Source organism: Carassius gibelio, chromosome B5 (assembly GCF_023724105.1).
Source record: "Carassius gibelio isolate Cgi1373 ecotype wild population from Czech Republic chromosome B5, carGib1.2-hapl.c, whole genome shotgun sequence".
Lineage (NCBI taxonomy): Eukaryota > Metazoa > Chordata > Actinopteri > Cypriniformes > Cyprinidae > Carassius > Carassius gibelio.
This window is the reverse complement of record NC_068400.1, coordinates 30,654,294-30,668,318: the sequence shown is the minus strand read 5'-3', so window position 1 is coordinate 30,668,318 and position 14,025 is coordinate 30,654,294. Positions and strand designations below refer to the sequence as shown.

The following is a 14,025-nucleotide window of genomic DNA, read 5'->3' as shown; positions in this document are numbered from 1 at the left end:
AGAGAGAAAAATTTCTAGCATTCGACGATGTTGCAGGTGTTATGTGGTAGCCCATTGTCAGTATGCGGTGAATTATTTAAATGGAAGCGTAGAAAATGGAATCGGTGCATCTGTCGCACATCCTTTTAAAGCCCTCCACCAGATGTGTTTACTAGCCGTTCATAGCAGCAAACTACTTAATGGGTCACAGTTGCCAGCCAAGAGTTAATTAAGCAAGCCTTTTGAATGGCGACCACGTATAGTGGATCAAATGTTCCGGTTAAGTCAGAGCATAATTTCACACAAGCTGCTCACAGCTAATCCCTGATCTAAACGGGGTGCTGCGTCTCTCGGTTATTTCAATAACGTAATGCTGTACCATGACATTTGAGGCTAGTGTATCACACAATATTTTTGTGCAATAGGCTGACACTTGCTGCTTTAAGAAACATGAATACTCACTGTCCCACTGAATACAGAACTGGAGCAGGACACAGGACATAGTCATTCTTCACTTTGGTTGGCTTCACCTCTGCAAAATGAACAGAAAGTTGATCATGTTATGATCCCCTGCCAAACTAGCTGGAGAACAAACTCCCCCCAAGAGGAGTACCGCCAGGCCATTTATCATGATGAAGAGGCTCACTAGAACTGCTGACGTGTGCTCGGGAAGAGTTTAGGGAAGAGTGCCATTTTTTTTTTTCCATCTCAACTTGAAAATGATTTCTTTGTCACACCACTGCTGAAGGCACCCAGAATTCAACGTTTATGTATTTCCTGTCTAGTTACAAAAGAAGCGAGTAAACATGTGGCTGCCATATGTGGATCTGTCATATAATGATACTGCAGTCATAAAGCAAACTCCCTTAAGAGTCTGAAAGGGACAGAACTAGAGAGCTGTCTGCAGTGGCTATATAGCATGTGGCTACTTATGGAAGACTGCACTTTTATGCACAATTAACAGAAAATGACAAAGTTTTTCCATATTCCACTATGTTCTTCCCTCAACTAAGACAAGTTGATACATACCTCTACCGTCTCAGTGAGTGCACTCAATCGCTGTAGCGTGCGGCGACAATATGCTAGTGTTAAGCTTAGCACCATTTATTCCTTAGGATCCAAACAGGGATGAATTTTTCCCTATTTACATTTCCCGGTTACATGAGTAGTTACACAAATAAGTATGGTGACGCAAAATCAAATGTGCCAATTTTCTAAGCGGATAAAAAATGATAACTATAATGTATGGCGGAAGAGCACTTTTGCAGCACTTCGACCTCGGGCAATAATATCATCACTCCTGAAAACAGTGAGATGACATCAGTAGTGATTGCATTACTGCACCGAGGTCAAAGTGCAGCGAAGTGCTCTTCGAAAAGTTTGGTAGCTTCTAAATTCATCCCTGTTTGGATCCTAAGGAATGAATGGTGCTAAGCTAAATGCTAACATAGTGGTGCCATGCGCTACAGCGATTGAGTGCACACACTGAGACAGAAGAGGTACGTATCCACTCGTCTAAGTTGAGGGAAGAACATAGCAGAATATGGAAAAACGTTGGCGTCTTCCTTCAAATCATATCAAACCTATTTGACTTTATATATCTTAAAACACAAATGAAGATACATTGAAAAGTATCCATGCAATGAAAGTGTCCAGACAATGAAAGTCAAGTGTGGTGTAGGAGCCCTTGGCTTTAGTATGAACCACAGAGACATTTTTTCCAAATAATTTTCATTGTGTTCCACATAAAAAATGTCAGTCATACAGGTTTGGAACAGCATGTACATTTTCATTTCTGGGTGAAATTTCCCTTTTAAAATACGTTACTTTAGATTTAGAACTTTTTGATACAGTATATTATAAAAAAACATAATATATTATCAGAAACAATGTGTTATTGGTGTAACTAAATGAATAGTTATTTTCAGCATATTAAGTAAGACTATATGTTTAAGTTTATTGATTTTTTTTTAAAAATGTATTAAATTTAATAATTTGAAGTCATCCTGGGGCCCTCTCTGAAGTTTCTCGGTGGACCCAGTCATCACTGCTTAAAATATTTGTAGTTCAGCATCTTATTCTGTCATTAGTAACCAAATGGGACTGTTAAGCCACAAAAAATCTTGCATCTTAGGTGTGTTGCATCCTAGGTGTGGCCTGCTTGCCACTTCCTGTCTGACACAACTGATTTTCAGACACAAAACCTCTTAAATCATTTGGCTTTGTCAGTTAAGTAGCACATCAAATAAGGTTGAGGTAAGTTTATGCAGTATAATAACCATACTTACGTTGAGTAACTCCATCTACTATGAAACTGCAGAGCACTGCTTCTGTTTGCCTCCCCACTGCGAACCCGTTCCCTCTCAAAACAATGTCAAAGGTCTCTGAGGTATGTAAAGCAGATGAGGACAAAATGAGAAGCACTCCTGGGCATCCACCCAAATCAATGACCACATACACGCACACACAAAAACGCAATTCCATCCACCCTGACAGCTGTAAAAGCCCTTGAAATGCTTACCGTTCACGCAGACGCTGGACGGCTCCACTGTTAGAATCTCTGTGCATGATTGCTTGAGGATCTGTGTTATGAAAAAAGAATAATAATGTATTCAAATCAGTACTTGTCACTGCTGAATCACAGTATCAGCTATCACAGTGTCCGGGTCTTTAGCATTCACGCTGGGGATGTTTGCTATGCCAAATCAAGCTCAATGAGATGAGCATCACGTACAGTGCAGTGTGGGATAGACCCATGTCAGCCGTTATGGGCAAATTATTCGGTGCCATTTTCCCTCTTCAGCTCTATTAGAGACCGCAGGCTGACATTATCATATAAACAGGCCTGTGAGAGGCCACCATCACTTCTCCCATCATCCACATAAATCAACAGAGGACAAACTATGCAAATCTCTGTACACAACGGACAAAAAGACAACATTAACAGAAAGATATGGTCCTCAAAATCACCTGCAGTGGAGATGAGGCTTCAGACTGAAGTGGAGGACATGTATAAAACAGGCTGATTGAATATGACACCTGATAAACTCTGCTATCATTAAAGGGGAGAAGGAACACCGACTGAATGTCAAGGCTAAAAAATCCTCAGAATGGTCTTTATGGCTCTTTAATGAGTTATGATATAACACGATACAAGGGGGGTTCATTGCAAGACGTTTCAACTTATTCTCTCTGACAGATATCTATACACACATAGGAATAGACTTGAAGTATTAGATCAGCCATCTATCTACACTTAGTACATAGAGTTTTAGAAAACTTGATTCTGATTGGCTAATCATGACATTCATGCAGTGACACGAATTCCTTTTTTAAGCTGTTTTCCGCCTCTGCCTTGTCTTTGAATCACCATCCTTTGTTTCCAGCTGCAGTCCGTCTTAAAGAGTATTTCCTGTGGTCTGATATTCTGAGAATCTTCTCACTATTAACAGCTCCACAGCATGATATTGCCATGACTTAACTATATGATGCATATGAGGTTTCAGTGCTGTCAGAATGAACCCTTACATGTACTGTTTTGAATTAGGCCAAAAATATATTTGACCTCATTTGTCAAAAAAAATCCTTCCCTTTCATATCACAACTTGGTCAATATTTATGTTTTTACTCAGAAATCTGTGTTTACACTTAGATCTTTCTAGCCATTTAAGCAAGGTCCATTCCCTCCATTACAGGTGCAAGCCCCCCCCCCCCCCCCCTCCCAAAAAAAAAAAAGTTCTCTGCCATCAATCAAAACATTCTTGGAACATTAAATTAGGCCTGGATAAATCTTTTCTTTAGGCTTTTGCTTTTTGCTAAATCTCTTTTAATTCTACTTTAGGCCCGGACTGCAAAGCTGCACAGATGATCTCAAATCCTGGAAATCTGAGCAGAGAGCAACATGAGGGGCCAATAGCCCAGCCTCCAAGATAACTAATCACTAGAGAATGCCTGTGCTTTGCTGGGCCTGAATCTACATTTAGCCAAACAAGATTACTCGGTAACAAGATGATTGGTCTTTTTTTCATATCTCTTTTCTGGACAAAACAATAAGTTAGTTCCTGTCTTTTGAATAAACATGAAAAATATCCCAGAAATTGATTCCTGTGGTCACAAAACAACACCATGCCATGCACAAAAAGCAGCAAACATGGACTGAAAAATACTTGCTGAAGAACATTTCAAAGCATTATGAAGCAAACTGCTTTGGCAAGTTCATGCAAACATAATTGTTCGCAAAAACAACTACAATTTACAACCAAATGATGCTACTAAAACTTTCAAAAGCTATATTTTATTAAATTGCTTTACAAAACAGTCTTTTTGGAAATTTTGCTATAGTTAAATAACAAATCTGGATTGTTTTAGCATCAAGCATCTGTCTGAACCCAGTTTGTTAATTGCAAAAATATGTTTTCAATATTTTCAAAGATCACAGGAAATGTTTCCCAAAAAGGGCTGTCTAGGCTAGTTTAGTTGGGGTACTTGGTGTCATTTCTCTCAGCATTCTTCCCTTGCGTAAAGTATTTAACCTCTTTTTGCTCCACTCCAGGGGGTTGTTCACATAATTAGTCTACTGTAAGTCACTTTCAAGAAATTGTCAGCTAAAATTACTACTTAGTAGTTCAAAGAATGTATCTGTCTTGGCTGACTAGAGGCTTCTATCACACCTTTAGGGGATGAGTGCCACTGGCATGGGCAACTTACCGAGTTCACAATGCTTTTGAGAGCTTGAAAGCCTCCTTTGACTGGGAACACTTGCTCCCTGGTATCAGCCACTTCGGCGAGCTGTTGGCAGGCAAATAAAGAGATAATAATAACAGGGCTGATAGCCAAGCAAGAAAAAAAAACGTGACATTTCCTCTCCTTTAACTCAGTTTGTCATTGCTGCAGAGACAGGAAGAGAGCAACAGTCCTATAATTACAAGCAACTCTGCAAAACCCCTGCACTACGTGATGCTTTAGAGAAATTTGTAAGTGTTAACCACACATGATTTCTGTTTAGCATTCACAATACTTTCAAATCTGCTGAAAAGCCAGTATTACCTGTTTTTCATCGAAGTCCTTTACACCGACACAGTATACACGGGCCCCATGTTTCCTTGCTACATCAGCCTACATACACAACAAACAGTCATAACAATGCAGTTGTTAAATTAAGAAAAATATGTACAAGCTCACCAGCTCACCGCTTCAGCAGTGAGTTCAAGGATATATGGTGTAAGTATTCCATCAGTCAAAGCCACAATGATGCTAGAGGACTTTTTATGCTGTGCTTTCATTTGTTCAGTTGCCTGGAAAGAGAAAGGGATTGATGGTTGCGTGAGTAGTATACTTTTACTTATATCAATATGATGTATTATTGATACAACAAATACTGGGAAGTCATGGCCTAATGGTTAGAGAGTCGGACTCGTAACCCAAGGTTGCGGGATCGAGTTTCGTATGGGCAGAGATTATAGGTGGGGGGAGTGAATGTACAGCGCACTTTCCCACCTTCAATACCACGACAGAGGTGCACTTGAGCAAGGGACTGAAACCCCAACTGCTCCCCGGGCAATGAAGCAAAAAATGGCTGCCCACTGCTCCGGGTGTGTGTTCACGGTGTGTGTGCGTTCAATGCTGTGTGTGTGCACTTTGGATGTGATAAATGCAGAGCACTAATCCCGAGTATGTATCACCATACTTGGCCGCATGTCACATCACTTCAAAGACACAGAAGGCATCTTGAAGCTAGATTGAGGTCATTTAATGTTGTGTGTTTACTTATTAAGATGATGTAATTATACATTATCTTGGTCACGAGGAGAACCATGTTTTATTTTATTTCAGTACAAGACTAAAGTCCAGGAAATACAGTCAGTCGAGTATATTTGCACTCCTGTTTCGGCACAAAAATGAAAGTTTTTTTTACCTTTTTCATTCCTTCATGCATGTAGGTTTCTCCGGCTGGATTGACTGCTTTTAAAGCCATCAGTCCTTTATTTATTTTTGCCCTGGTAATGTAAGGCAAGGAATATTCACAGTAATATGTAATTGTAATATAAGAGTAACCATAAATATTTACTCCTCTTTATTGTACTGTACAACAAAAACACATGGTGTATTACTAGCTTTCTTACACTAGAGACTGCAAAAACTTCATGCAAGCCTGATTCCATACCTGTCTCCAGTGAGCTCTAACACAATCTCAGCATTTGATGAAAACACTATGAAGGACACTCGCATATTTGGACTGGAATGAAAAAAAAAGGGAAAATTTTACAAATGCTGTAAATGAATGACAAATGGAAAAACAAGCCTTGCTGTAAATTCTAGTTGGACACATATCATTTTTAACCACAGCAAAAAGCTCTTCTTGATGTTATACTTTATTTAATTGCTTGTATTTGTCATTTACAAAGACAAACATTGCTGCAAATGATGTGGAGAGATCCTGTGATGTAGAAAATCTAGCTGTCCTCATGCTCCTTTCGTAACCATAAGAGTTTGCTCATGCCTTAAGACACACGCCAGTGTGACCAGTTAATAAAATCTTGTGACTGAAAAAAAAAAAAAAAAACCCTTCTGCCTGGAACAAGGAAGTGATTAATTGGTATGCAGACAGGAAACAGGTTGTTGTGTGTGATTCATGCAGATGTCCTGTTGGTGATTATATTTATACCTGTCACTTCCTATATAAATTCCTCCTACTTTTTGCAATAAGAGAAGGAGAAACAAGAAGCCACACAACTTTTCTACACAACATTGATGCAATAGTGATGTGCATTTGGACTTATGTCAAGTTTAAAAAGCAGAACAATGACATTAAAAAGAGTATTTTTCACTGTTCAAGTTATCCAGTCTTATTTTCCTATTATTTATCAAAGATTACAGTGTTCCATTATGTATTATTTACCGTTACCATTATTACCGTTTTGAAATGGGTTTTAATTATACTTTAGTTTTAAAGTTTTAGTAATTTTGTTATGTTTTATATATATATTTTTCATTTAGCTTCAATTTATTCTTTTTTTTTTTTCAGTTTTAGCTTTATTAATAATTTTAGTACTTCAACAAAAAAAAAAATTCAGTTACTCGCCCATGCAACATTTCTAGTTATAGTAAAAATGTAAAAAAAAAAAACGTTTTTTAACGGTTTTAAATGCTATCATGCATTTACAAAATCAGGGATTTTATTTCCTAATGATATTGGTACAGCATTCTTTTCTCAGAAAAAAAAAACTGACACATGATCTGACAACAAATATATAGCTGATTATGACAAGTACATTTCAGTGGAGCAGTTGGTCTTTTTCACAACCTTCTGTCACGAAAGCTGACACAGCATAGGAACATGTTGGGTTCCTCTACACATTTGAAGTCAGGTCTCAGGACTGAGCATAAGGAGAGGTGCTGCTTTTTCTCACTCATGCAGCCAATCCACAACCTTCCCCCACATCAGATACTCAGGGAGAATATCCAAATGTATCCAAGCAGCCAAATTTTGGTAACAAAAATCAGATGAAGAAGAGGCAAGAGAACTGTGCATTTCGCAAGCTGATTAAGTGATAAATGCAACAATGACTCGCCAAATGGTATTACGATACCCAGCCTGAACAAAACATTGTCCTGGAAAGGAAATGACCTTGAATGTTCCTGCATATATAAAGAATACAGATGTACTGTTTCCTACATCGTCTTTCAGCTTTGTCCCTTATTACACTATCAGACAACACAGTTACCCCTTACACAGCAAGGTAATTCCTAAATGATACATTCATACAGCAGGTCCATTCAATGCTTAAAAAAGCACCCTAAAAACAGCCAATGCAGACCACATGGCACAACAGAAGACCATCAAAGTCTATGGCAGACTGCACTGGTCTTCCTGCACTCATGACTTAAAGTACATTGGCTGCGTCTTCTCCTTTCATGTGTGAGGGATAAGTGTGCTGTTGGATAGTTGCAGTGCAAATGGCCATTCTCACAGCCCAGAAGACTGAGCCTCCTTGCCACCCACTCCCACCTGCTCCCTTTGCTATTTTCTCAAGCAGACTGCTTTCTTCTGGCTAGGTCGCTACCGTCTGTACTGGCACATACATTGAGTCAACGTTACATAAGTTCACATTCATCTGGCATTTTTTAATTTTATTTTTGATACGCTTTGGGGGCTTTACCCTCCCTGTGCCTTGTAGGGCCATCTCAGAACCGGATGTGTAGCTGCTGTTCAGCCAAATTAGTATTCAGTTTTGATTCAAGTGATGGATGACTTTCTTTGATCTGGTGAATTTGGAGATACATTCATAATTGTACAGGCAACTTGTCAGGAAGCTTAAAGCTAGAATATTTACCTCACAAATTTCTCTGTAAGATTTTTGACGAATTCGTAAATCTGTGTCCAGTCGGTCGAAACACTTCCAGATCTGTAAGGAAGCACATGAAAAACAGCACCAAAGTCAGCACCAAAGAAAAAACAGCTTGAGGCAATTATATTTAAACCCCTGAAATGTCCCCATCTGGATACTGTAAGAGTTGTGCTGTTGATTACTCTTTGGCAAACAAGCTGCTGAGTCAGTTACACTCCAGGGTTATCACAGTCTCAGAAAATGATGTCTATCTATAATGGGCTAAGAACAGACTATGATGAGCTATGACAAAAACACAAAGTATGAGTCAAGGAACTTCATTATTACTGCTGACCACTTCAATTCCCAGTATCACTCAGTCTTTAAACCTTTGCATCATTCCAACACCAAACATCAAACTAGCGAGTCAGTGGTGGATGTCCAGTGTATACATAACAGCAAATGAAATACGCCAAAAACACCACATAAACTACTGTTGAAAATATTACAAATAACAATGTACTTTAAAAAGAAAATTGTAGTATTGTGAAATACGATTATAATTGAAAAATAATGTGTTTTTTTTTTTCAATTTCACTATATTGTACAATTTATTCCTGTGATGGAAAATCTGAATTTTCAGCAGCCATTACTCCAGTATTCAGGTGTCGCAGGAATCCTTCAGAAATCATTCGGTTTAATATTTTGGGGGAATTCTCAGAAGAAACAAAGAGTACTAGAGAAAAGAATTTCAAGGAAATTGTCATCCATTGTGCCTTTTTTATTGTATTTTCTGTCACCCTTGATAAGCTGAATGCTTTGTTTTTGAATAAATTAATTTCGTTTGAATAAAAATCTCACTGACGCCAAACTTTTGAATGGCAGTGTAATTCCAGAACAGAAAATGTTATTGCCCATTAACAAGACTGCTGGTAGATAACGAAAGTGGCACATATTAACTGGCCAAGCTAACATAGTTATTAAGCAATGCTGATCATCTTAAAATTGCCAAATATCCGCCTATTAATTAGCCCGGCTGAATAAAATAAAATAAAAAATTACATTTTAAGATAAACAAGATGAAAATATCCAACAAAGCATAAAATCTATTGTCATTGTCTTTAACAGAAAGAAAACAAAGCATTTACAATTATTCTGTGGGTTTATATTAACTATTATTTCAATTTATTGTTCTTACTGGCTCTTATTACAAGGACACTTACACTTCTGTTTGGCATAATCATTTTAAACTGGCAAGTAATGGTAACAGATAGGTAACAGAGAAGACATAACTTTTGCCAAGCTACATAGTACTCCAAAGCCAAAAAGGTCTATAGCAAAAACAAAGAACACCACACACATCAACATCAAATGAAGCTGTGGTATAATGAATGCCTAGCCAGAATGCAACTGTATACATACAGACAGCGATGATTTCATAATCATTTTGATTATTAATCCATTATTGCAAAATATGTACACACAATCCATTAATCAATTCAAGAGGAAGTGGACTTCTGTGACACTAACCTCAGTGTAATGCAGTGTCTTTAATGAGAAAAGTGTATAAAATGTGCCCTTGATGTAATAGCTACAAGGTAATTGAACTAATAATTATAGTCCACTGCATGTGCTGAGAACATAAAACACAAGCGATAGGTAATTAGAAAATCTTTTTTTATGCATTGTCTTCTTCCTTGTCTCAAGCCAAGGTCAGAGAATCTAGATAAGCGTTAGTGAGAACATCAAACCACATCCAGCAAGAGAAACGGTCTGGACCAGTGAAGGGAAGTTTGTTTTCCCTGCTGGTCTTGACCAGTAATTACGCCTGGCTGGTTCTGTGCTGCTCCAAGTTCACCAAAGAGAGGAAAGAGTGCATCTGTGCCATCATCCTGTAATATTCCCAGACAGGATGGAGGACTGCACTGAGGCCAACAAAGGATTCTCAAAGGAGTTCCAGTTAATATGTAACATTACACATGCAGATGAAAGACAGGCAGTTAGATACGCAGGCAAAAAAAAAAAAAAAAAAAAAGGAACGGATAGTCTTCCTGAACTTGTGTACATCAGATACACAAACGGATAGATAGATTGTGTCTGGAACAGATGTAAAATCAGGTCAAACTGCAGAAAAGCTGACAGTTACCTGACGCTTAACCTACAAACACGAGTTTGGTGTCACGTAAACGACATACAGCGTTATAAACAGTAAATCTCAGCGTTATGTTGTCTTGATGACTTTGAATTCGGAAGAACATCAAAGTTTGAGAGTACTTACCGGTCCAAAACAAAGTAAAGGTCGTATGCTCCGTGACAAGAAGAGGAGTCTGCTTTAATAGATGAAAAATATAAACAGCAGAAAATCATCACCGTGGTCGCCACGGTCCAGAGAGTTTTCTTTGTCATGACGACGAGTTTTGCATTCGCGGTATAAAATAATAAAAAGTGGGCCTAAAACCCGAATGAATGGCGTTTTCTTATATGAAGTTGGATAACAACAAAGTCAAGTTCAAAACAACGGCGCTGCGTCCCCCGGTCTGGCGCAACATGATCCAGTTTATAGCGTTGCAGAAAAGTTCAACATCTTCCTGTAAAACAGAGGATATGCAACGTCACTACATATGATTTCTTCACTTATCCGTTTTACGCCACCCCTAAAACAAACTGACCGGTGTCGGCTTTTGCGAGTGATGACAAGAAAAGCGCAGAAAAGTTGTTTGAAAAGTTTTTTGCTGCGCATGTGCGTCCGCCCAGATGTGCAACAGGGTTTTTGAGGTCAAAATGCCGTTTGGCTCGCGCACACACCCAGCAGCAGCTGCTACCCTTTAGCAGGATGTGTGTTTGAATAGGACTATAAAAGGAACAGGGCTTCTTTTTTTTCTGTGGGACACTGATTCTATTTGCTATAGGGTTAATACTTAATAGTGATTGCATTTTGATAGCAGACTTTAACAGACAAGCCCTGTCCTGTATGTGGCAAGATATGGCCTTGAGTCATGTTTTGTGTGATCTGTGTGGGGAATTTTTTGTGTTAAAAAAATCCATATATGTAATATATTAACACCAAGCTGTATTGGGCAATACTAGGAAGCACGCGATTACAATGATTAGCTATTTATCCACAGACAATTCAGTGAATCATCAAGGCATATTGTGGTTGTAAAAAAAACAAGCGGAGATAAACTGGTTAGATTTAGATTCTGAAACAGAAGCCCTCGACTAACTTATTGTTTAAGACATTTTTAAACTTGAAAGTTATTTTCTTCACAGCATGAAATGTGCTTTTGCTTTACATAGGCCTATTTATGATTTTATATATATTTTATGTGTTAAGTGAAATTTTATTATTAAAATGGTGTTTGACTATAGAAGATCCAAAGAAAAGTCTCCAGGTCAGAAATGTGTATTATTATGAATATCATATTAATAAGTTATCAGAAACACTGAAATAGCAACAAATTTCTTTATAATAATAATAAATAAATAAAAAATAATATATATATATATATATATATATATATATATATATATATATATATATATATATATATATATATATTATTATTATTATTATTATATATATACATATATATTATCATTATTGTTGTTTCTTTGGATTATCTGTCTGTGTATTTCATGCAGAACAATTGATAAATAATTTGGTGTAAATATAATAATAATGGTGTTTCTGATAACTTTTATTTGTTCGGGACAGATAATTGTTTCATTAGTCTGCTTTTCCACTGTACCATGACACGACACATTTAATTAAGTTCCATTCACATTTTTAATTGCTATAATTACCAGCATCAATGCAAATACATTTTTGTTTTTCATTTCCTTTGATTACAACTTTTGAAAACTAATGTAATGTAATGATGGCGTTACGCTAAATGCAATATATATAATATCATGCCTTGAGTAGCAGAAACCATCATAAGCCACCATGAATTTTTAATAAGGCTGTGAATCAAACACAGTCAAATATTCATAATTAGCTTGCATTATACCGATAATTGTTATCTATCCAGATGATGGATCTGAAGTGGTGTGGTAGTGTAAACACTGTTTGTGTTTTACATGCTTGATTATGGTGATGTACTGAAGATTTCATCGTAATGTCGGAAGTTCTATTCCATTGGTTTGTCATGGACATTTTAATGGTAAGAATAATTGGAAATGACAGGGAAAACTATTCAACTAATTGTGAAATGCATTGAGGTGTTGAAACTCATTATCAGAGGAGTCTATAACAAAAAACAAAGGTATCCGTAATTTCGGGCAGAATTTTCTTCGCTCTTAAAACAAAGCGTTAAATAAAGATTCACACAGGCAAAGAAACATCTTTTTGGTATCAAACTTTTGAGTTTACAAGAGCAAAATGTAATGCAATTTGATCATATAGGCCCAAATAATTCATAATTAGGCATTTTAAATAACCAGGTATCTGGAACAACTTGTACTTTAAAGGACTGTACTGATGGGGTCCTTTTCCTGCTTTAAAATCCTTGTATAAATACTTTGTACTCTTTTTTTTTTTTGATAGCACTCCATATGTTCACCAGCCCAGCAGGATGTCCTGGTGCACCCTATGACCAGTCCATCCCTAGAATGGGATATCCTGTTGGATATGCTCCGGACAGACCTCCATCAGTGTCATTCATTTCGTCAGTACCTCAGATTATCCTTCACAAAGCGAGGCTAACACTCAGCTAAATCTGACCTGCATGTCTCTTCTCATCTCTTCTGCGCACCCTGAAGAGAGGGATGAATTGTGGCTGAATGGAGTTAATTGTTGCCATGGCTGGGCCTGTCATCTTAATGAGAGGATTCTGCAGAGTGCCTGCTCGTCCTTCCTCTTCTGCATGGAGCAGGCGTCCGTGAACGTGCCCGAGTAGGACTGAACAGGGGAAAATCAAAGAAGACAGGGCTGGGTTCATGAGGATTGACCTGTAAAAAAGACTCAATCAGAGCAGGTAAAAGATGTCGGAAGAGGAAAATGCTCGGACGTGCATGACATGAGCGAGATACCACAACACATCCTGATCTGACTATGGCATTTTATTGCTTTTTTCTGTTAAAAGGCTGGATAAATTGCAATGTAAAATAAAATATTTATATAACAGGGAAGATGAGATGATACATACACTAGTGTTCAATGGAGTTAGAGTCTGTTAAGGTTTCACTTTATTTTATTAATTTTTTCATTAATTAATTTAAGCTCACCGAGACTTGATTTATTTGGTCAAAAATACAGTTAAATACCGTAAACAACAAGTTTTATAGATTTAAAAATGTCATTTATTCTAGTCATGTTGGCAAAGCTGAATTTTCAGCAACCATCACTCCAGTTCATTTCACATTATTATCAGTGAAGGGATGCCTTTTTTCAAAATTCTTTAATGATTAGAAAGTTCAAAAGAACTTCTGCATTTATTTGGAATATAATTATAATTATAATATAGATATATATTAAAGTTCAGGTTGGGGCAAGTTGTATCATGTATCATCATAATTTAAATTGAATACTTGTTTTGATAAATACATTGCAGCTGAAATTAGCTCTTTACAGAGTTACACACATCCATTCCAGCTCTTATAAAATAATTTGGTGAACCACTCCAGCACCAGATCTGTCACCCCTCCGCTCTGCCCATGAGAACAGCAGTTGAAAGGAGTCAGAGAACAAGCAAATTAAAATCTGTCTCTCAGCACAATT

The 14,025-nt window shown here is 37.4% G+C and overlaps 1 protein-coding gene across 2 annotated transcripts in view; it reads right to left on the bottom strand.

The window, feature by feature from the left end:
- Nucleotides 1-11,125, bottom strand: part of antxr2a (ANTXR cell adhesion molecule 2a) — a 45,116-nt gene extending 33,991 nt beyond the window's left edge. Inside the window, exons 1-11 of one of the 2 annotated variants that reach the window (XM_052555807.1) lie at nt 10,976-11,125; nt 10,585-10,894; nt 8,313-8,384; nt 6,143-6,214; nt 5,894-5,975; nt 5,169-5,273; nt 5,026-5,094; nt 4,687-4,767; nt 2,501-2,561; nt 2,268-2,363; nt 442-511 (exon numbers count right to left, since the gene is read on the bottom strand). In XM_052555807.1, the coding sequence (XP_052411767.1) occupies nt 442-511; nt 2,268-2,363; nt 2,501-2,561; nt 4,687-4,767; nt 5,026-5,094; nt 5,169-5,273; nt 5,894-5,975; nt 6,143-6,214; nt 8,313-8,384; nt 10,585-10,712 (836 nt within the window). In that variant the 5' untranslated portion in view covers nt 10,713-10,894; nt 10,976-11,125. Of the gene's footprint in view, nt 1-441; nt 512-2,267; nt 2,364-2,500; nt 2,562-4,686; nt 4,768-5,025; nt 5,095-5,168; nt 5,274-5,893; nt 5,976-6,142; nt 6,215-8,312; nt 8,385-10,584 lie in introns of both variants that reach the window. The other variant, XM_052555806.1, reaches the window with a different exon arrangement.
- Nucleotides 11,126-14,025: the final 2,900 nt, after the last annotated feature.